Here is a 23,943-nt window from a genome sequence, read left to right as displayed (position 1 = left end):
GTCAGCATTGGACAAAAAACTTGTTCCTGGTCAGACTGGTTTAACCAGCTTTTCACAAGGAAAAACTCATTTTGTTAGAAATTTTGTAATAACCAACAATGTGAAATCTGGTGTCTGTGCCCTCTTACACAGAGTTTACAGACAAATGCTTGCTCTCTAGAAATATGGTGATATTCTTATGTTCTGTATATCAAGTTTGATATCAAAATGGATGTTATTCCAAAAGATGTCGTCATTTTCACTTAAGATGACACTAAATCACAGCTTTAACACAATTTCACAATTAGGAACAACTTGGACAATAAACACGAATCTGTGTAATTATTAAACTACACTATAAGAAATGAAAATGTGAAGAGTTTTATGAGTGTGCTGTAAAGAATAAGCAGAGAGCTCATTAATCTAACATTAACGTCACAATAATGGAACACTGCATTTCAGACCACTCTTTACGGCACAGAGGTCAGAAACCAACAGCTAATTTAAAGTGTGTCTCACATTTTGGAGCTTTGAGTTTGTAGTTTTTAGATGCCCCAAGGAAAACCGTGAGTTTTGTTCATGATGTTGATACATTATAAATATTACAGCAGGGGAGCATGGGAAATCGTTCCTGGCCAGATTGGGCTTGATCAATATCCTCAAAGGGCAGAAGCCCCATTAATCTAAAACTTCCCTCACATTAGCAGGACTGTCCAATTCAGACCACTCTTTACTTAGACTCAATAGCCACTCCAGCAGATCCATACAGAGATCAAAACTCAACAGCTAATTTAGAGTGTGCTGGAGTTTTTAATGCTGTGAGCTCCCCAAGGAATACTGGGACTCGTTTTGTTCATGATGTCGATGTTATGTTATTATACAGATCTTTATTTGTTTTATAAAACATCATTATGAGCATGTTTTTCTCAAACAAGTCAAAAATTGTCAAAACATTGTCAAAGTCATAAAGCTATGGGGTTTTTAAACAAATTAAAATGGACATTAAAAAGCTGAAGCTGTAATATTATAAGGGTGTTACTTTGTAGAATATGATAATTATAGAATTTGCTTTTCTTTGAATGCATTGTGTAATATTGCAGGTGCTACTGGCAACATTATAGGGATACATAAAAAAAAACAGAGCTGTTGCGATTAATTGATCAATCTGTAATTAGCTGTTTGAGAAAAAAAAATTGGATTACTATTAATTAACATATTTTGATTGCCAATTAATCATTTATGTCAAGCATTTTTTATAGTACACTGTATGTATACCTATATTCTGTTTTCGAGCATTAGTCAAACCAAACTAGCAATTTGAAATCACCTTGACTTCTGGAATACGTTACTACACATTTTCTTACCATACGTTTTCACTATATTTTGACATTTCATTAACCAGAAAATTAATTTATTAGTCAAGAAAATGTAAATAGGAAAAGTAATTTGTTAGACTAATTAAAAGAAACTATCATTAGTAGAAACCCTAAATAAAAGAGGTTATAGTCAGTGCTATTAAGACAACGATTGAAGATCAGTAACAAATGTGGCAGACATGCTCAGAGTTGATCCTCTACGTGTGACCCATTGGTGTTTGAGGACGTGCTAGTGGACGCACTATATTATCTTCCTATGGGACAGAATAATCCATTAACAATCCTTTTGCAGTGTGAGTGAAATGCTCGTATTAGGGCAACTGTGCGTTCAGAGGCATCATTCAGGACAATGAGCTATGGCCAGAGAGTGACAAGCTAGAAAAATGTCCCCACTTTTCAGGCTTTACAAATGACGTTTGGCCACGATAACTCACAACTAGACACTTCATTTCAAGTTGGGAGATAGCTGGCCAGTCAAAAGCTATTATACCATCTTCTTTATTTGTGGCCCATGGTTTTGGTAGTAGGACCATCAAATAAATATTGCTAAAATGCCACTTCAGTCAAAGATATTGGCCAATTCTTTCTCTGTCGTGACTGGGTCCGGATGGCAACCTGTTTCTGATGGTATAAACCTTTAAGAGTCAGGTGATCAGGCAGCTGGCATCCATCAGTCCCAACGGCACCATGAGTTACTGGTGGACATATATATATATATATATATATATATATATATATATATATATATATATATAAATATAAGAGTGACCAATGCCTCTGATCCCTTGCAGCCATTCTCAAAGCATAATAAATGAATTGATTACCAATTTATCTTTGAGAATTGCTTGCTTAGAGGAATAATCACTCGCCGATAAAGAAGAAATGGCTATGAATACATTTCAAGGATGACAATCTTTGAGGACTAATAGTATAATTTGTCACCTGTGACAGTCTATTTGATTGTTTTTAATATTTCAGCCTGGTGTAATATTGGACAGAAACACACCAGGTTGTCAGAGCCAGGCTGAGATGTGTGTGAATTTGTCGAGTGGCGCTTTAATGCGGTAATAAGGCAGTCAGAAGAACACTTAGACTTCCTAAGGTGACAGCAGCTTTATCGCGCATCGCCTCATAAACTCTCATCATATCTGTTCGGCACTATTATGAAATGGGTGTTTAGCATGTGTTCGTGTGTGGGTGTGTGAACTAGAGACAGAATGAGTGAACAACTTGTGTGTGTTTTTGTGTGCAGAGGGTGATGAGATGAGAGCACAAAAAGATCAGCATGAAAAGTTAGTTGATCCTAACTGCAGGCAAAAAAACGATAGGTTTTGACCTTTTTTTATAAGAAAAATAATCCCATCCTCCCACGCTAAAGTGAAGCATTTCTCTTTTTGCTCCTATTCCATCGTAAAGCCCAGGCAGCTATGGTCAAACTTAGGTCAATAAAATGTCTGTCTGTCCATTGAGTTGCCACATCTATCAAATGATGAAAGTTTGTCTTTAAAGCAGAGATACAATTCAGTGGGGAGATAGTGGGCTCTTTCTGTGAGGCATGCAGGAAATTAATCAAGGAAATGGGGTTTTTGGTGTGCCTATATCACATCTAATCTATCCTTTGTCCACGTGTAGCCGGCTCCAAGCCTCACCAATCAAGAGCGACACGCTGGCTTTATGAAAAGCCACTTGTTCCCTGCATAATTGGGGGGTCTCATTGCTGAGTTAAATGTGAGGCGGAGGTGTAGGGAGGTGCAGTCTTGTTTGCCCATGTAAAGTGTGATCCAGATAATAGCATTCTCATCAAAGGCAGCAATTACATTCATTACAACGGCGCAAGGCACGCCTGCAAGGAAATTAAGTGGTGAGAGGAAAGAAAAGCTTAATATATACCTCCTTTATGCTATCCCCCCACCTCTCAGTTCTTTTTCAAATGCTCCACGCGGAGCGGGAGACCTCAAGAAAGAAACAGTCTCGGTAGAAGAAGAATAAATCTTGTCAAAGTCCCCCTTCACCTTTCTGTCTCCAAGAGCCTCCCGTCTACCGTTACTATGACTGCACTTGTCTAGGATTAAAAAGCTTTCCAGGAGGGGTGATCTCAAATGCAGCTTTTACACAAGCCCAACAAATGACACCAAGTCTTAAAAAACTGCTTAAGACCTTCTCTAAATTAAATTCCCATTTCTTTCAGGAGAAGTAGAAGCAAATTAATTGTCTTGTGTGGCATTAAACCACAGCCTGTAAACCAAGCAGTTAAGAAGAGAAGGGAACCTTTTCATTCAGGCCTTTTAAAAGTGAATCAGTGCAAGTGGATAACACTGTAACCTTCTCAAAGACAGGTGTTGTCCCAGAGTCTTTTCTACATGTGGCAGTGTGTGTATTCATACTCACTCGTATAATTTGGATTAGTCCTGCAAAGGTTTTGAGTTCAAGTTAGACCTTTTCAAAATGTTAAGTACATGAGTTACTGTGTAATTGTATCAAAATACACATACGTTTGGGATTAGTATGTTTGATTTATACTACACTAGATACATTATGTAATTGTATCCATGGCTGAATGTAATCCATTCAACATCAGGATGCAGTTTTTCAACGAACCAAAAGTAATTTCTCTGCAAGCTTCCATCACTGTGACCACAGCATTATTGAATGTAAATGCCAGACCAAGTAAGCCCTATTAGAGTATTACCTGCTCTCAGACTCATTAATACATTCGCAGTGCCCTTTAACAGAACCGCTTAATATATCGTGCAGTGGACATGTCATTAATGCAAAATTAAGTTTGACCAATTTTTACCCTCAAGTATTTTTAGGCCTAATAAATCTGTCCCTCAAACCAAAGGCTGCATTGGTTCTCACTGCAGGAAATGCTTAGCTGGAAACACAACACAAGATTATAGTTTTTTTCAAAGATTTATATTATAGGAATTAAAAACAAAACTACTGAAACAAATGAGATCCCCCTGAAGTGCGCACTTTGTCTTTTCAATCATTGTGGCTGTGTGTAAATTATTCAACAGGATCTGACCCTGTTGGAAACCTGAGCATAATTAAATTGCAATAAAATAACATTAGTGTGGACAGGCTGTTAGAAGGTGGTGTAATTGGCTGCTCTGTCAGTTATGGTTGAGCTGATGAGTTGACTGTCATGTCTCTGACTGGTCCTGTACACGTCCCCACCTGGGACTGGCAGCTGACACCGTCAGGCGTGACAGCTGACTGTACACCTAGCCATGTCTGCACCAGTGACAGCCATGATCAGGTCAACCTGACGAGTTAAGCTTGTTCTACAAGGCTGGGGCCTATGAACAAATCTCACTTACATGTTTTAGCTTTATATCCTTTGTCATCTGGAGCATTAAGTGTACAGTATGTAGCGGAAGGGGAAGGATCGTACGTGTTTTACTAACGAGACACGAGCGCCATCTTGTGTCCAGATGTTGTAGCGTACTCACATATGGGCTGGCAACAGTAAGGACCAAACAAACGTACCTGTCAAAGAATGTTAAAATGCTTAATAATTGTCCAAAGTGACAGCAACATTCAAAACACAACCCTATACACTATATAGAAATATAGTGTAGATAGGTGTATACATTTTCAACAGTAGACGGGTTACTCATGTTACGGGATAAAGACAACACTGCTCGCAGGTGTGCATTACTGCTGCTCAGACAGTAGTAGTTGTAATGTGGTAAAAGGATACAGGGGCCTCACTCAGCTTGTTCGTTTATCATTTTCCCCTCAGTGGTTCTCTCACAACTTTGACACATGCTGCAATGCGATCTTCACAAAGCGCTTACCAGTAAATTATTGATCGCGATACAACATATAAATGAGTCGATGGCTTTTTTAAAATACCGCATTTGCCACTCGCGTATAGTTGTAGCCCACATCTTAAAATGTCTCATGGTATGAAGGTGGGCATAGCTTTACTTTGCTGTTAGCAAAATGCAGTGTTTCAAAAACACACCTGTAGAAATAAAAAAACTTCCAGTAAAGTGTAAGGTCATAAAGCATAATAAACAGGTAGTGTTAGGCACAATTTTGTCAAATTATAAATCTAAGAGTAATATTTTCAAATGACTAAATGCTATCTAAAAACATATTAAGACATATCAATTTTAAACCTATGCAGCAGTCTGTAAGAAAGCACTAACGTTATTATTTCACACATTTATTTTTGAAAACAGATATTTTAAATGTGCAAAATACCCTTTTACTTCATGCATTGGAGATTGGCTTTTACATTAGTATATAATGCAATTTTTTAAAAATAATATACTGTTCCTTACCAAATCCTCTGTAAGTTAGCACATTTTAGGCCTTGTGGACTAAAAAAAAGGTGTAACGTCGGTCTTTAGACACAGAAAACTAGAGGGCAAGTACGTTATCGACTTATGCTTCACGTCACAAATGTTTAACCGTAATGTTTTGTTGATTTCATAACGTTACCGCGTGTAAAACGTTACTTTAGACCAACGTAGCACTGCTACTAGTGGGAACAGTTCTTCGCAGAAACATTGCGCGGAACGGATTTCACTGGTGCACACAAAATGAACTTTCACCCCTGAGACTGGTTTATTGTTTTGATTTAGCAGATTGTCTTTTGGTGTTAATTATAGCGAGTGAGTCGACGGAAAAAGTGAGAAACCAGTAGCAGTCTTGAGTATTTACTCATATGCGTACAGGGGATGTAAAGAATGGCCGTGCTGAGCAGATACCAGCGCTGGTGTTGATAAAGATGCTTTGCTCCCAGATAAGCTAATGTTAGCTGTGTGGCTAGCGTAGCGTACGTAGCTTTGGTAACAACATGACGATGATGATGAGCGGTGTGTAGGAGCGAGCGACCAGACATCGGATCGCGCCGATTTCCTGCTTGCCAGTCTCATTTCCAGGATTGTCCTGTCTTTGTGTCTGGACAGCCGCAAAACGTCTTATCCAAGCAAGCATACACAACTGTTTACATTGATCTGACAAGTCAGCTTCAAAGAGGTTGGTGTGTATTTTTCATAAACGGCTAGCTAATGCAATACTTATAATTTCTTTCTGTTTTTCATTTGTTTGTTTTTTTATGAAATGTTTTACTTTAGTGATTTTATTCTGGTGCATATGTGTCGCAGAATTTAGTGTTGGACATTTGCATCACTTTCAATGGGTGAGGAAAAGCCGGACACGCTAGACTTTGTGAAGGATTTCCAGGAGTATTTGAGCCAGCAGACTCAACATGTCAACATGATATCAGGCTCAGTTAGTGGCGTAAAAGACGCGGACGAGCTGCCAGCAGGTAACTAGCTGTGTGTCATTTACCTACTGTTTATAATGTTAGACGTCTGGGTTTGGTACACTTTGATTTAGTTTATTTACAGACTGTGGTATTTAGTGTATATGCATTATCTGGCATCCGGACCAAGAGTGTTATCACCAAGTAACAACTGAATTATTAAGGCTTTGTCATTCCTATTTTAGTATTTCATTAGAAAGTCCATCAAAATGTGTTTGTTATTGTTTTAATATCATTTTAGAACCACTAACTGGCTTGTATTGTAACTTTCTTTGTATAAATTACAAGTCTTGTTAATATTCCCCTGAGCAGATTGCAATCAGAATGGACTCGAACATCCTTCTGTGGACATGTCACTGGAGGACAGCTCAGGAATCCTGGTTGATGGCTTTGAGAGAACCTATGATGGCAAGCTCAAGTGCCGCTACTGCAACTATGCCACCAGAGGCACAGCACGACTCATTGAGCACATCCGTATTCACACAGGTAGTATTTGTTATTCATTTTTGGGGTAATACGTTGTCTTGTTTTGTCATTTTGGATGTTTATTCATTAAAATAATAAACATGATTGTACACTAAGGTTACATTAGTTATTATTATAACTAATGTTCCAACAATAACAGGTCAATAAAGACTAGTTGTAATTAAAATGTCAGTTATATTTATAAATTGTGGAATCTTAGTTATGAATCTTATTTAGCCTGTTTTCCTCAATTCAACAGGAGAGAAGCCTCACCGCTGCCATCTTTGCCCATTTGCCTCGGCATATGAGCGCCACCTGGAGGCTCACATGCGGTCACACACAGGCGAGAAACCTTACAAGTGTGAGCTGTGCTCCTTCCGCTGCAGTGATCGCAGCAACTTGTCACATCATCGCCGCAGACGCCACAAACTCCTGCCAATGAAAGGTGCTCGCTCACTTTCCCATAAGAAGATGCTGAGTGTTTTACAGAAGAAGGCGAGCTCACTGGGCTATGGCCGCAGGCTCCTTATCAACTTCAGCCCCCCTTCTATGGTGGTGCACAAGGCTGACAATGTGAATGACTATTCACATGAGCTTCCTCACTTACATCAGGAGACCTATGATAATCAGGGTCGAGCAGTCGATGATGGTCTCTCCACAAATCAAAATCACCACCACAATGATATGGTTATGGATAACCCCCTGAACCAACTGTCCACTTTGGCAGGCCAGTTGGCCAGCCTCCCTTCACAATCCCAGGCCCAGACTCAACCTCCAATGTCTCCCGGAGCAGAGTCTATCGTTGATGAGAAGCCCTTCCTCATACAACAGCCCCATCCTGCCACAGCTCCTGTGGCTGTGACAGCTAGCATGGCACATTCCTCTTCCCCAATCACTCCGGAGCCCCGGGCTCCTCCCCACAGCAATTGCAGCCCTGGAGCAGGGCCATGCAGTGAGCACAGTGGGCGTACCAGTACCCCTAGCATCTCTAACAGCCAACCCAGCACACCAGCCCCAGGTCTGTCTGCTCCACTCCAGGACCCCCACATGCTGCACCACTGCCAGCACTGTGACATCTACTTCCCTGACAACATCCTGTACACCATTCACATGGGGTGCCATGGCTATGAGAATCCATTCCAGTGCAACATCTGCGGCCACAAGTGCAAGAGCAAGTATGACTTTGCGTGCCACTTTGCCCGCGGACAGCACAAGTAATGGACGAACAAGGGAAACCTTTAACGGACAGCTTTGTTTTATTAATTCTATAGTAATTTTATTTATTGGTATTTTAACTTGGCCTTGATGTAGCCTAGCATTTGAAAGTTGTACTTATACAGGAAAATGTCAACATTCAGATAACTAAAGGTACCCATCCAAGTGTATTATATAGGGATGAACAGTGTTTTTGACGGGTTGAGAATTTATTTGTGGTGGTGGGAGCTTAGCAGCCAAACAGATTAATGCTGTTTGATGTAGAATGTTACCAAAATCATAATATTCCTTGAATATTTTATTTATTTATTTATTTATTTAACTTTAGAGTTTATTAAACCCAGCTCAGAGAGCTGTCATGTATTTAAGTACACACATAAAGATCTCAAACTGTTCTTTTAATGTAAAACATATTCAAATGCAAAGGTAACAGGGTAAGGGAACTAACAAAACTATCTTTCAGTTTACTTATCTAAGTATAAAATTGGTACCATTTGATAGAGACTATATTGCCAAATGCCGGACCGAGGTTGCTGCTGGATGTGATCCTTTTTTCCTAGAGCATTATTGTTAGGGCCAGAACACATATTTTGAGGAAATCATACATGTGCAGTTGCAATATATTGTTATTGTCAGCTGTCAGCTCCCACTGATGGAGTAAATCAACTGTAGCACACCGTTGCCTGCACCATTAGAGCTGATGGGGAAGGTTACCTCTAAAGCAAAACGGTTCTCTCTCAAAAGCATGTTCCTTTAGAAGAATACAAAGTACAAAAAAGAAACAAATGCTTTGAGTGGGCCACCCAAATAAATTCTCAACACTTTTTGAGCTATAACTAAAGATTCCTCAGATGTTGCTCATACAGGAATCAAACTGTTGGCTTTGAGTGATCGTACTTAAGCCTTGTTGAAATTATTTCAGTGCTTGGTGCATTACTACTATTTCTTTGCAGTGCCTGACATAGTTCTTGTGTTCAAAATAGAGAGGACTGTTACTTTTTATGATAGACATAATTACAATATCCTCTTGATAGACCCAGAACCTTAGAAAAAAAGTTTGGCAATTGTAGTTTTCTGTGGTAGCCATAATGTTTTTGCCAAAATCCTGCTCCATGAATGCTGCTAATAAACTATGGAACCAATGCCAGCTGTACAATATGGATGGCATCAACAGTAAAACTGGCCAAACTTTGTATCGATGGTTTTTGGTTAGCCAGCTATGTTTTTAAACTAGATTTTTCTGAAGTCGTTTTTTTTTTTTTTTTTGAAGTTCCTCAACTCAGTGCCCTTCTTCAACCAGCATCATGGTAACATCACTCATTTTATTTGAGTTTTGTGTATTCTCTGAAACATATCCTAAATCATTCTGACTTTCTGTCGAAGTCACCTTAATATTCAGTATCTCCATGTTTAGGACAGTGCCGCCAAGTTTTGTGTCTCATATCAGCACTTTTTCAGAATTGCCACGTAGCACTGGGGGTGCCAGGTTTTAACTTTTATAACAGTACACAACTTGAGAATCCCCGTTAATCGTACAGACGCCAGTGCTTTTCTGAATATTTACTGAGTATTGTATTCTGAGTGGTTGGATAGATGTTCAGTGTCAAAAAAGCAAAATGCTGTTGCAGCAAGGCTGCAGCTTTAGCAAGATTGTTGTTTGTCTTGGGTACTGTTGTCTGTTGCTTAGCAACATGTGTGGAGAACATAGTTATTGTTTTTAGGACCACCACCATGTCACCATGCTTACCAGTAATAGAGGTAAGCATCTAGTAATGGCTGCCTTATGTTCTCACAGCGTGTCGTAGGTTCATAGATTATGGTGAATGTTGAAGCCTTTTTGGTGATCACTCCCCTGCTTTGGGGATGGTAAATCATTTTATTGTGAGATGGATTAATCTAACTAATTTATAAGTAAAGTGTTTTCTAACTGAGCTGTGCTTTGTCTTTTGTTTGTATCTTCTCTGACATAATATAATACACAAAGACAGATTGTATTTTGATGATGCTTTTAATCAGATCCTGTGCTAAAACTAGGAAAAATCGTGAAAAGAATTGAAAGAGCTGTAATGATTGGTAAAGATGACTGAAAAAGATCAATGCATGTTAAGCCTTGTCCTGCTTAAAAGTCTCTTCTTCCTTTTTCTCAGAGTCTGCCAAAGAAAAATGGTGAAATGTCTATTACTGCCATGATTTTTCTGCTGATCTTGCATAATTCTTTAGTTTATTTAGTGACAAAACAAAAAACAATTGGCTACACACCTTTGAGTTGAATGGGACCCAGGACCAGAGTTTGGCTGTGATGTTTTGACCCCACATCTCTTGCCACACGTTTGCTGCAGCCGCGGCGGCAGCGGGAGTTATAATCGGAGGCTTGACATATCAGGACTTTGCACTGGATATAGACAGACTCTGTGGCTCGAAGGAACTGAAAGGCTTTAAATGTGAAACGGGCATAGGCACGGGTGCCAGTGATGTAGGCATAGTAGGTGTTGTCTACAGGACATCTGAAAGTGGAACAAAGACAGTGTAACTGCACAATACAGATACCCTGAATATGGTCACAGATTATCATGTTAGCAAGAGAGAAAGGGATTGTAGTGACTAAATATTTTATGTACTGTAAAATTATTTAGAAGTGATTGAGGAGGTTTCTTCAGATCCTGCATTGAAAATCACTTTCTTAAAAGTAACATTACCGCAGGTAAAAGTCCGCCAGTTACATTCTTACTTGAGTGTAAGTTTAAAAACACAGCCAAATGTACTAAAATATGAAAGAGCATTCATTCTGCAGACAAATGACATAACATATGGCCATCTGCTTGTTCCTGATGCATCAGTCCATAAGTGGTAATAACTGTAGCTGTGTCCTTAATAGTTTAGTTCAGCACAACCTGAGGTGATGGGTCAGGAGATGTTTACTGGGCTAAGAAAAAAGCTATACATGTATACATATATGTTTTTGTGTTTTTTATTTTAGCTTTTTATTTGAAATGCTTTGTATCATTGGGCCAAATGACCCCAGCTGCTCTTTATTTTTACGTGATCATAGGAAAAACATTTGGAAACTGCAATAGATATGTTTAAAACACGTACGGTATGTTTGTAAATAGCTGTAAATATAGTGGAGATCAAGTGTAGTTGTGTGAAAGTGTCATAAAAGAAAAATATTAAAGTTAGGTACAAGTACTTCAAAACTGTATCTTGTCACCCCTCACAGTTTGTACTACTATGATGACTTATGATACAAGGCAAACTCTTCTTCCTACCCGCTACGGACCAGGTAATACGGTCTGCTTTGGAAGTCATGGGGTGATGGTGAGGCAATACAGGTGTCAAGAAAAATGACCAGATTGTTGTCGCCCCGAATCAGGTCTACTTGGACGTACAAATTCTGGTTGAGTGTCACCACATAGGGAACTTGGGTCACCTGAGTAAAAAACCACAGCATCATGTGTAAGCATTTTCAACAACCTTATCTGAACAGTCATCACTTTGCTACCTGAACTTACCTGAGAGTAGAAGTTGCTGGATGTGTAAAAAGCCATGCTAGTATTGAATCTGCCTGTGCCTATAATGCTGCTGTTACCATGATGTTCGACAAGGTACATAATCTGAGCCACTGAGTCTTGCTCCATTCGACAGCCCACGTTCATCTTGAAGTGAGTCTGCCGTGTGATCTGACCAGAGCTAGATGTGTAGGCACGGATGGTGTTTGTGTACACAATTATGCCTTTCTCAAACTGTTCAAGGTAGAAGATATTGAAAGTAGTTACACTCAAGAATCCCCTTGTATCTGTATCTTTCGTTTTTATGATTTATGGGAGAATTATATTACAAAGTACTGTGTGTTAATATTTTCCAGAGGATGATGAGTTACCTTACGAACGTTTCCACAAGCGTTAATAGGGAAACTGAAGACCACCTGATATGAAGAAACCTGGGGTCTGCAGTTGGGGTCATCCAAGTACAGACTGTGGCCGTCATAACCCAGAGAGTTCAGGTAAGACCTCTCAATCACAATGTTCATGTTGTCTGAGGAACAGTTCACTCGACCTGATTAAAGACGGTATTTAGTTTAAGTTTTCTCTAAGTTTGTTGGGACAGTAATATTTTAACAAATATGTGAAGGATAGACAGGAATCTTTAGAGAAACATTGTGAGAGTAGTGCACGTGGACTACATTCTTTTATGCCCCTATAGCACCACAGGCTTTCTGTGACAAATTTTGCCTGATGACATCAACCTTGTAATACACTCGCTTTATAATAGTCATTATGCACTGTTATCACAGAAGCTGATCGAGGCTGCAGGAACAATTAGCACACATATAATTCAATAAAAACTAGATGTCTTATACCCACTGTGGACTCCACTATGATTGTACCTGAGCGTGATGGCAGAGAGCTTATGAACTCAGCAGAGAACCCTCGGCCAACCAGTGAACCATCAGTTCGAAAGACAACAGTCAAGTAGTTGGAGGAGGAGTAGAAAGAGTTTAGAGTGTTGTTGCACACTTTCCCCAGATATAGTGAACTAGTAGACGGTCCATCGTAGACTGAAATGTAGTCACAGGAGCAGCAGTTCTCCAATCTGTAGTTAAAGAGATTAGTCATTAGTTAGTATGAATATTAATTCATCAGGGCAAACATTGAAAAGCAAAGCCAAGTGTCCTTGACGGAATAATGTAGAGCCTAATTCAATTTTATTGTTGCATATGGTTCCTGAGCTGCTGTATTGGATTGCATTAGATTGTACAGGTGTACCTAATAAAGTGGCAATTGAGTGTATATAATTATACAAACAGCTTTCTGTTCTTCACTCACTCCAGGTATGTGAATGCCAGGAAAATTCTATGGTCCTTTGCAGCTTGGAGCTGCCAGACACAGTTGGCATTGCTGTAATAGTAGCTGGGGTATCCTGGGCTGGAGAATGTGCCGGAGCCAAACAGAGAGCCTCCACAAAATGCTAGGGGTGGATAAGATAGCACAGGTGTCATTGTAATTAGCTGTATTTGCAGAGGCCTTACTTTGCATGTTGAGAATCCTACCTGTGGTTGGACTATAAGTTGTGGAAAAGCAATAGGCTGTAAATAAATAAATACATAAATAAAAATAAGACATAACATAACATTGGCATAAGTGTGAGGTTTTTGTAGAAACTGTGATGTGCTTAGCTTTGAATGACATAAGACCTACAGTAGTAGTCATGACAACAGTTGCCACGGTATTGACATATGCTTGTGCAAGAGCAGCTTCCCAGGTCCCTGCCGCAGTTGTAACGACATGAGTCCCAATCTGAAACGCACAAAAAGGTATTAAAACGCTCCACCAATAATGACACGTATAACTTCCCATATAGCTTGTTTAAAGATTTTCATACGCTTTGTATACGTGACAGGAGCGGTTGTGGTCCATTCACAGTAATCTAGGACAGAAAAGAATAAAGTTATTACTGTAAATCTGCCTGTTCCTACAGATTAAAACAAACATTAAAATACACTTGCTGTTTATTGTGCAACTGTAAAAGAATATTTTCACACCATGGCTGTACAATCACTGAGGAGTCTGAGAGACCTTAACCTTGACCAGGAGAGTGATGCAGAGTCTGTTAATGCTGTTAATTTGTTAGACTTGACACTTACAGTGGTAGTCATGACAACAGTTTCCACGGTATTGACAAGAGCTCATACAGGAGCAGCTTCCCATGTTCAAGCCGCAGTTATGGCGACATGAACTCCAATCTGAGAAAACCAAGGATGTGTTAAAACATTTGTTGAAAAATTGTTGAAATATTGTACTATTTCACATAAAGGTCAATAGTCTCAGACCTGTTGTATCAGTAGTCGTAGTATAATCCGCCATAGTAGTTGATGGACAGTAAGCTACATAACAAAAGAAGAAAAGGATGATGATTTATGTATTTTATAATAATTTATAAGACATGTGTTCTTTGTCTTATACTTGAACTGAAAATATATTTGTCATTCTTAGCACATTACAGTGGAATTTTAAAGACTGATTGCTCCAGCCAAAGGGAAGGCTGCAGAATCTGTTGCTACTGTTGATTAGTCAGACTCAACGCTTACAGTAGTAGTCATGACAACAGTTTCCACGGTATTGACAAGAGTAATCACACGAGCAGCTTCCTAGGTTCCGGCCACAGTTATAACGACATGAGTCCCAATCTGAAAAACACAAAGGGGTTTTCGAACACTTCACCAACTGGTGACCTAATTTTACATATTGGCTGCTGAGAGGTTTTCATACTTGTGGTATACGTTTCAGGAGTGGTTGTGGTCCATTCACAGTAATCTAGGACAGAAAAGAATAAAGTGATTACTGTAATTTCACCTCTTACAGTGTGAAACAAATATCATAATACACCTACTGCTTATTGTGCAACTGTAAATAAAACAGTATTTTCACACCATGACTGTGCAACCACTGTGAAGTCTTCCCCAAGAGAGACTGCAGAGTGTGTTAATGCTCTTGATTTGTTAGACACTTACAGTAGTAGTCTTGACAACAGTTGCCACGGTATTGACAAGAGTAATCACAGGAGCAGCTTCCCATGTTCAAGCCGCAGTTGTAACGACATGAACCCCAATCTGAGAAAGACAAGGGGGTTTTATTAGCTACTTCAGTTTTAAGTCGCTTTTTTGCGTCCGCAAAATGACTAAATGTAAAACATTTTACTAATTGTTAAAATATTGTATTATTTTATATATAGGTCAATAGTCTCAGACCTGCTGTAGTAGTCGTAGTATAACCAGCCATAGTAGTTGATGGACAGTAAGCTACATTATAAAAAAGAAGAATTTGATCACTTTTGTACTGCATCATCATTTAGAAGACATGTGCTCTTTGTTTTTCAGTCTCAAACAAAAATGTACAATATTTCTTGTTATTCTCAGCACATACACTGGAATATTAAAGACTGATTGCTCCAGCCATGGTAGGGCTGCAGAATCTGGTAATACTGTTGATTAGTTAGTTGAAGCTTACAGTAGTAGTCACGACAGCAGTTGCCACGGTATTGACAAGAGCTTTCACAGGAGCAGCCTCCCAGGTCCCAGCCGCAGTTGTAGCGACATGAACGCGAGTCTGAGAAACACAAAAAGGTCTTAAAACATCTCACCAATTAGTGAGATATGTATACATTTACATATAGGTTGTTAAAAGGTTTTCATACTTGTGATATACAATTCAGGACTGGCAGTGGTCCCTTGGCAGTAATCTAGGTCAGAATAGAATGAATTACTGTTAGTTCACCTCTTCTTATGGTGTAAAACAAACAATATAATACACCTGCTGTTTATTGTGCAACTCTGAATAAAATAATATTCTCACACCATGGCTGCACAACCATTGAGAAGTCTGATAGGCTTTATTCTTCACCAAGAGAGGCATGTAGAGTCAGTTAATACTGTTGATTTGTTAGACGCTTACTGTGGTAGTCATGACAACAGTTGCCACGGTTTTGACAAGAGCTTTCACAGGAGCAGCTTCCCAGGTTCCAGCCGCAGTTGTTACGACATGAGGGCTGAGCTGGGAGACAAAGGATTTAAGGATGTTTTGGGTGAAATATTTAAATATTTGTCGTATAAGGCATTTAGACAGGGAAAATTCAAGGCAATTTAAAACAAACTACTATGACAGGTTTTTGTTTAATCTAGTAATAGGTTTTTTTTACGTGTAGAATTTGGTGTTTCTGTAGTTATTTCCTCAGTTGTTTGGAAGCGACTGGCACCTGATGGATTATGAGGAAAACAAAAACAGAGCACAGGGTCACATACAGTACACAAGCCCCTCAAAGACCAGTGACAGCACATTTAACTATGACTAATTATATTAAAAAAACCTAGATTCTGAATCTTTCCCACTAATGCTCAGTTGCTCAGAGTAATGATGTTACAATTACTGCCCTTAAAATACAAATGCAAGCTGTTGTGAGTAAGAAAGTAAAATATTTCAAAACCAAACATTAAAAATTGTGGAAAATACCTTGCACTCCATGTGTGGCGATCAGGCTGCAAAGAACCAACAGAGTCCACATGGTGAATCTGTTCATCTTCAAACTTGCTTCAGATGTCGAACGTTGCTGCTTATATACCCACAAACCTGCTGAGATGGTTTGGTGTAGAACCCATAAAGTTTCTTATGTCATCAAATGTGATAAATTGGGCTGTAAAAATGCATGAGAAACACACACTTGGTTAACTACCATAAAGAGTAGACAGAGATAGTTTACCTCTAGCATCAGGATGTGTGTATAAGACGTAGGGAAGAACTTTATGGCGGCTTTTGGGAACTTGCATTTCAGTCTATAAAAAATATCGAGTAACACGAGTTTCTTCGTGGTGTATTACTACGAACATCAAATTTTTTAAAACATGTATGTTAAAGTTTAAAAATACCAGGTGATTCGCACCTAGATTTACACGGGGGCAGCGCTGTCGCATCACAGCTCACAGTTACAAGTTCACATTTTTGGCCAACGGTGGCTTTTCTGTGTCAAGTTTGCATATTGTCCACGTTCTTGTGTGGGTTTCCTCCCACAGTCCAAAGACATGAATGTTCGGTTAATAGGTGACTCCTAGGTGTAAATGGTTTTCTGTCTGTGTGTGTTTCTCTGTGTTGGCCTATCGATAGACTGGCGACCTGTCTAGGCTGTACCCTGACTCTCGCCCTATTACAGCTGGGATAGGCTCCAACCCCCCAGTGACCTTTAACAGGATAAGCAGTTACAGATCATGGATGGATGGAGAGACAGTGTCAACTCTTCTGTGTTACTATTTCATTTTCAAATTATATCATTAGATAAAATAATGCGTTTAAAATTATTTGTGGGATTTAATGATTTAATATTTGTAAGGTCAAATATAATGTTTCTGTCTTCTTCCATTAAATCCGATGCAAATGTATCTACATCCGTATCACATCATATTTTTCTATGTCAAATTTACAGACTGTAATATCAGAATGTATTTTGTCTCCTAGAGGTCTGTATATTAACAAAGAAACAAAATATGGTCACACCGGTGGATGAGGTGAAAAACTACTATTCCAGTCACCAAAGTGAATGATTAGATAAAAGGTCTTTATTAAATATGGACTGGCACATTACAAAAATACAATTACAGTTTGTGAGAATGTGAGGAACCCCCCAAAAACATATCACTCCTGGCATAAAAGCATCATATTGCATCACACTGTATGATTAAAAATCCATATTACTGTTGTACCTTAAATATTTTCACTGACACAAATCTAATGTAGATTGTCAGTCTTGTGTAAAAATTGTAACAAAATATTTGTTTTAATATAGGCTACAGTTTAAATAATTAAGAATAGGGTCATTTCTTATTTGGAAAAGCATTTAAGCAGGAAAAGCAGCTATTATATACAAATGATTGGAGCTGAAAAACAGAGGTGACAAATTCAGTTGTAGGCTGGAAAATGTTTCCTCTAAAATAAAATTTGATGGCATTGTGTAAAAACATAGAGGGCCCTAAAAGAGCATCCGTAGAATTAGTATGACTCCAGCTTCAACTTCTATTTGCTTGAAATGGAAAACTCTTGACTTTTTATCACATCTGTTTATAAATGTGTACTAAACTTTAGTTTATGATCAAATATCTGCAAAACTGAATTACATTCCCATCAGCTGAAGCTCTAATTTCTGCTAATCAGCTAATAGTACCATACTAACTAAAATGGCCTGGTGGATCAATGGCTAGAGCATCAAGTGTCTCAGTTCAAATCCCAGCTCATGCACCAGATGTGCATGAGCCTCTGGGCACCGGCTGTGGCCCCCCCACTGCCCCCCTTCTGGGGGATGTGTTCAATGCAGGGGTTAAATTTCGTTGTAACAAATATGTGCAAATGTATATGTGATGACAATAAACGCTCCATTCTAATCTATGAGACTAGGATTGGTGAATACATTAGCTAAACAAATCGCCTGCTTAACTAAGACATATTACCATTGTGGGTGTGATGCAACTTTTACAGCAATGCATTTCAATGATAACCAGACAAAGCATGTGCTGTACTCTTTTTAGTGAGAAAACCTAGCATACCCTGCTCTGTTGAATCAGGTGTGTGTGAAGGATTTTACCCTATAATACACGTAGTGGGCTGTCCACACATGTTGCAATTTTATATCAAATCCAAACTACATTGCCTAATCAACTTATTTGCCTTGCTTATAAAGAACATTAGAAATGTGTTTGCTCTTTTCCCAGGAGATGCTGGGTGTGATATCAATCCCATCGTAAAATCATTTATAGTGACTGCAGGAGAGCTACGTCACATCATCACATCAAGCAAAACTGCAAAAAAATGTGCGTCAATACCACTGTTCCCTTTTAGCAAGTAAACATGTCTACAATATGGTGACATCTCACTGAGTCCCACGCACCGAGAACAAACAAGCGTAGTTATCGCTTGGCTTCCCGCTTCTGGTTTGTGGAAGCTGAGTTCCACTTTGCTCCACCAGGATGGGCTTGCATCATGGAGCCAAAGTCAACACGCAGAGGGACACTGGGTGGACAGTCCCTCTCTCTCTTTCATCAGAACAAGCTGTGAGTCATCACAGAAGACCCCTGACTCAGCGCTGCTTTAGTTAATCAGTAACCCAAGTGGGAGCACCATCGCAAGCTGAGTTAATATAGAGGGGCAGCAAAGTCAGGATCTCAATCAACCACAGCAGCAGGTATACACGGTAAGTCCAAAGGCAGATTTGATCACAGTAATTGTCTTTTGATTGTGCAGAAAAGTTAGTGGAAACTCTTCAGAGATGAGCAAAACATTTTTGAATATCGAGAAATTATAGGCTTTCTCATATTTTTCTAAATCTAAATCTAACTTTCAGTAGAGCTAAATCTCTGTCATAATGTCTTCTTACAGCAGTTATTTTTAGTTTAATTTAATGGTTACCCACCACCTAAAGACTAATTGTGAAATAGATTTTGTGAAATTGCTCAGTGTGGACCGTTGTGATTTGTGAATCTGAACATCAGTTCAAGATTATTCTGCGGGGGTTTCGTTTCCATGAACGTATCAGGTGGGTTGCATGTATATAAGAACATTTGAGACCACTGTATTTATTGATTAGGCACCAAGGTCATGTCCTAGGACGTGTCCAAATAGAGGAAAATCTAGTGTTTGCTCACCTCCTCCAAGAGTTCATCAGTCCACATTTCTGCACATTCAACTTAAAGGCTAAAGTCCTGCTTTGTGCATGGAGGTGTATGCATAAAACATTTATGTTGCAGCTTAGATGACCAACAGCAGTACATGAAAGTGTTTAGCTACTCTGCATTTGGTAGGAGCTCCTGCAAAATAATTAACAATTACAATGGAGGAAATGTGAATTATTCTTCATTTTATGAATTCTGATTCTACGTAGGTGTATTTGAATACTTGTTAAAACACAAATACAGCTAAAACATATCAAAATGTATTATCAGTTATAAATTGTATTTTTGTATTTTGTTTGTATAGTTTCATCTTGTAAGATTGCCAATAAATCCAAACTGGCACAAGCAGAGATGCACACCTCTGCATTTTCTATCCAACCTCTATCACTGACAAGCAGTGGAGAAGATTCACAAAAAGGAATCAATCAATCACTTACATGTCACTGTGATTCCTGTGTTTCTGTCAGCCAATCCTGTTTGAGACGAAAAACCCGATCCAGGCAGATTTGTGACTAAAGCCACAATAATAATTCTCAGACTCAAAGAGCAGTTCTTATGTTGACATAATTAAGATAATTCATCTCGAAATGTTTTTCTCCTTTCACAGAAACAATCTTTCTTGGGGTCATTGCCAACAACAGATAAAAATGCAGAGACTGTTTCTACTTCTCCTATGCTGCTACCTCTCAGGATGTCAAGCCAACCGTGTCTATGTGCACCCTTTTAGCCTATTTGCTGTCGGAAATGTCAGCTGTGTGAGCCCTCAGACCCAGACCCCAATGCCTCAGGTGACCCTTCCCGTGGCCCCCCTCGATGTTGAAGCCCTGACACCAGACAGCAGGGACCCAACAAAAGTGAACACGCAGAGGCAGAACATCACCGAGAAGACGATGGTTCTGGCAAAGCTCTTGAACTTTCTCGGCCTGAGGATGTATCAGGCTCTCAGCAGCAAGCAGCGCACCACCAACACCCTTATCTCTCCAGTCAGCACTTATGGCTCCCTTGTCAGCCTCTCCCTGGGAGCATCTAGGAAGACAGCAAGCTCATTCCAGGTCTGTGCTTTTGATCAGCTGTCAGTGTGAAGAGCGTTCAAAAGGGGCTTTAGGCAAGCAGACCCTGCTGATTGTTTGCTATTTGGAAAGAGGGGTTTGTTGCTGTGGTCCTAGCCCTTTACCTGATTATCATGTCTTGTACTTTAAATCCAAGAAGTTGATCTTTCGCTTCTTTCCTTCCAGGGTTTTCTGGGCCTGAGCAGTGGAACCGACCTAGATGACTGTGCCTCCTTAGTGGGGAGACACAACGTTCTCAAGACACTACAGAGCATTAACAGTCTAGTGGAGGATGGACCCAAAGATAAAGTTACTACCCAGGTCTGGGCTTTCACTCGCCAGGACGTTCAGCTGTCTGAAGACTTTATTCAAGGCACACAGGACTTCTCAGATGCATCTTTCCTCCGCAGCGTGGACTTCTCCACACCTGAGGAGTCCGAGCAGCTCTTGAACCACTTTCTAGAGAAGACATCAGGCGGGAAGGTCAAGAGCATTTTCAAAGATGTGAACTCCAGCAGCGACTTCCTGTTTGTTTCTTCCTTCAGCTTGCAAGGTCCGTCTCCTCCCCTGCTTTTCATTTTACATTCACTGAGTGGTATTTACTGATAACACAGATTCAGATTCACAATTTAAAATAAAGATATCACATATTCAGGGCGATGGTATTAAACCAACTACTCCATTTATATTTTGCATTTAACTGCATTTTGATATATTGTGTTAATCATTATAAACAAAAAAGTTTGCAATGAATTCTGAATGTCTTTTACAGTCTAAACACACTTCAGTCAATAAATGCAGCTCTACCTGATTGTGTTCTCTGGCTGTGTCTGTTTAGGCAACTGGAGGACAGCCTTTCAGCCAGATAAATCCTCCTTGCAAGAGTTTCATGTAGATGAAACCACCACAGTAATGGCTCCACTGATGACCCACACGGGTCAGTACCAGTACCTGAATGATAAGGTAAATCTAAGTTCAGAAGTATAGTTTTGTGTAGGAGCTCTGGGCTTGTTAAAATGTTGTTGATGCAACTCATCTGTGTTTTTTTTCTTTCGCTATGCAGTTGCGGCGGTACACTGTTGTAAAGCTGTCTCTGAGCAAATGGTCATACATGTTATTGGTCGTGCCTCATGAAGGAGCCTCTCTGCATGATATAGAGTCTAAGCTGCTCACTGACATGTCAGGCTGGGACCAGAGCCTCCAGGAAGGGTAAGTATTTTTTTTTTAAACCAATAAATCTGGACATTTTAATCACTCCCCTATTCTTCTCACAAGTTGACAGACTGGTAACCTGAAACTCTTTGAATCTTTTGCCATCTCAAACTCAGCAGATGCCATTTACCTTTGTTTTCAAATAAGCTCATTCTAAAATGTTACACCTATTGTGTAATTATCCTATTACAACAGGTCCCAACAGATTTACATTTTGCATTATTTAAAAAACAATAACCTAAATGGATCTCATTTTGAAATTAAACATTTAGCCTTTAAATAATGATTCTCAAACTGTATTTATCTGTATTTCCAAAGCCTAATTATTTACTAAAACAAACAAGAAAAAAATTCTCTCCAGTTTATTCAAAAACAATATGTGCCACTGTATAAACGTCACGCTAAAAGACCATAGTTACTTTGGTCTCAGTAAAGTATAAGTAAGTAATGTAGCATTGTAAGCCATGGATGTTTCTTTCCCCCTGCAGATTGTTGGAGCTATCAGTGCCAAAGTTCTCCATGTCTTCTGTGACTGACCTGCGTGAGCTGCTGACCTACATGGGCACGCAAGTTGAGGATGAAATGTTGGGGTCCAAGGCTGAGTTCAGTCAACTCAGCAACAACAAACTCTTCACTATAGATAAGGTGAACTATAAACAATCAGTCAGTTTATAATATTCTAAAACAAAACACTGACTTGTTCGTGTGCATCATTAACATGTCTCTGTTCTCTCCTGACAGGCGGTTAATACAGTGTTATTTGAGATGTCAGAGGATGGGGCAGAACCTCAGGATACTACACAGGATGCAGGCATCCCTCTGAAATTGTCCATCAACCGACCTTTTTTCTTTGCCGTCATAGAGGGAGATTCTAATGCTATCCTCATACTGGGCAAAATCACAAATCCTACTCTCTAGAGTTACAGTATATTGTACCTAAAACCAACAAACACCTCAGATATAAAACATTTAAACATACAAGACCCATTTCTTTACAACATACCTACAACTTCCAAAGAGGCTGAAATCAATCATGCAACAGACATTTAATTGACCCTTGTTTTTTTTTAACTGAAATTATGGACACATACAATACATGAGGATTAAAGTACAAACGTGCTCATGACTGATCCATCAATACTCAACATCAATACGCACTGAAGTTTTCTTTCACCACCTAGTCTTCACAAGTGCAAGAGTCACTAGGGATCCTTGTATCAGTATTTATGAAAACCTGTTACTTGCTACACTGTTAAAATCCTAATTTTATTCTGTAAAATGTATTATATCAGAGTTCTGTATAGTATCGACAACGAATGATTAACTCATTGTACATTGTAACTAAGAGTTTATTTTTGTTTTGCTACAATTTCTGAAATAAAATGTCTACCAATTAAAATGTCTTTTTATTGGGATTTTAGGCAGTTTCCAGCCAGGTATTGTCATATTAGTGCTAAAAATATGTTACCTTTTTGATAATGATGTACATCAAAAAAGGTGGGGACAGCTCAGAAAACTGAGCAAACATTAGAAAATTAGGTTATTATGGTTATCAGATGCCGTGTTGATATAATATATAATGTAGCCATTGCAGTAGCAATTTATACATATTCACGAATATAACAAATATAAATTAATGTGAAACATAATGACAAAAACGAAACATCAGCATTAGTGACTGTTGGCCTGTATCAGTAGCTTAAACGGTAAACTACTCAAATCACTTTTCACTGCTTCTCTTTCACCGATTTAGACACACACACACACACACACACACACTCTGCAGCTGGCCAACACTCACTGGGAGGGACTTAGTTGGGGTTCAGTGTCTTGCTCAAGGATACTTCAACAGGTGACAGGAGGAGCCGGGCATCGAACCAACAACTATGGGATTGGTAGACGACCACTCTACTTCCTGGGCTACAGTCACATTTATGAGCTTAATGCTCAAAAAGTCCAAAACCAGTTATTTTAGGCCAAATTCTTGATTTACATGTTTGTGGATTATTAATCTGCAGCGTTTCATTTTAGTAAAATCACATTAAAACTTAAACCACAAGACCCAGTGTCCAAACAACATTATTCAAAGTTCTTTGTTTTATTCCCATGTCAATTATGTCCAACATATATTACACAACTTTGATTTAAAAAAACAAAAAA

At 39.1% G+C, this 23,943-nt stretch overlaps 3 protein-coding genes across 6 annotated transcripts; 2 read left to right on the top strand and 1 right to left on the bottom strand.

The window, feature by feature from the left end:
- Positions 1-5,896: 5,896 nt before the first annotated feature.
- Positions 5,897-10,585, top strand: ikzf5 (IKAROS family zinc finger 5). 2 transcript variants are annotated; one of them, XM_067517622.1, is made up of 4 exons: positions 5,897-6,354; positions 6,479-6,642; positions 6,952-7,125; positions 7,364-10,585. In XM_067517622.1, the coding sequence occupies exons 2-4, from the start codon at positions 6,510-6,512 to the stop codon at positions 8,320-8,322; spliced, it is 1,266 nt and encodes a 421-aa protein (XP_067373723.1). In that variant the 5' UTR covers positions 5,897-6,354; positions 6,479-6,509; the 3' UTR covers positions 8,323-10,585. The 2 variants fall into 2 exon arrangements, with proteins under 2 accessions (XP_067373723.1, XP_067373712.1); XM_067517611.1 differs by having other exon boundaries at positions 5,898-6,350.
- Positions 10,338-16,904, bottom strand: LOC137133697 (CUB and zona pellucida-like domain-containing protein 1). The gene is made up of 21 exons (XM_067517533.1): positions 16,323-16,904; positions 16,012-16,068; positions 15,768-15,866; positions 15,511-15,555; positions 15,324-15,422; positions 15,065-15,115; positions 14,828-14,926; positions 14,586-14,630; positions 14,405-14,503; positions 14,147-14,200; positions 13,961-14,059; positions 13,699-13,743; positions 13,515-13,613; positions 13,367-13,402; positions 13,143-13,284; positions 12,704-12,909; positions 12,197-12,372; positions 11,829-12,059; positions 11,586-11,746; positions 10,579-10,823; positions 10,338-10,469 (listed from the first exon to the last, which is right to left on the bottom strand). The coding sequence occupies exons 1-21, from the start codon at positions 16,387-16,389 to the stop codon at positions 10,423-10,425; spliced, it is 2,202 nt and encodes a 733-aa protein (XP_067373634.1). The 5' UTR covers positions 16,390-16,904; the 3' UTR covers positions 10,338-10,422.
- Positions 16,905-18,887: 1,983 nt separating this feature from the next.
- Positions 18,888-23,182, top strand: agt (angiotensinogen). Of its 3 annotated transcripts, none has more exons than XM_067517589.1 (7): positions 18,888-19,044; positions 20,130-20,574; positions 20,758-21,124; positions 21,410-21,534; positions 21,635-21,780; positions 22,272-22,428; positions 22,525-23,182. In XM_067517589.1, the coding sequence occupies exons 2-7, from the start codon at positions 20,170-20,172 to the stop codon at positions 22,699-22,701; spliced, it is 1,377 nt and encodes a 458-aa protein (XP_067373690.1). In that variant the 5' UTR covers positions 18,888-19,044; positions 20,130-20,169; the 3' UTR covers positions 22,702-23,182. The 3 variants fall into 3 exon arrangements, with proteins under 3 accessions (XP_067373690.1, XP_067373699.1, XP_067373682.1); XM_067517598.1 differs by lacking the exon at positions 18,888-19,044 and adding an exon at positions 19,104-19,386; XM_067517581.1 differs by lacking the exon at positions 18,888-19,044 and adding an exon at positions 19,696-19,727.
- Positions 23,183-23,943: the final 761 nt, after the last annotated feature.

Source organism: Channa argus, chromosome 1 (genome assembly GCF_033026475.1).
Source record: "Channa argus isolate prfri chromosome 1, Channa argus male v1.0, whole genome shotgun sequence".
NCBI classification, from domain to species: domain Eukaryota; kingdom Metazoa; phylum Chordata; class Actinopteri; order Anabantiformes; family Channidae; genus Channa; species Channa argus.
This window is presented reverse-complemented; position numbering and strand designations above follow the sequence as displayed.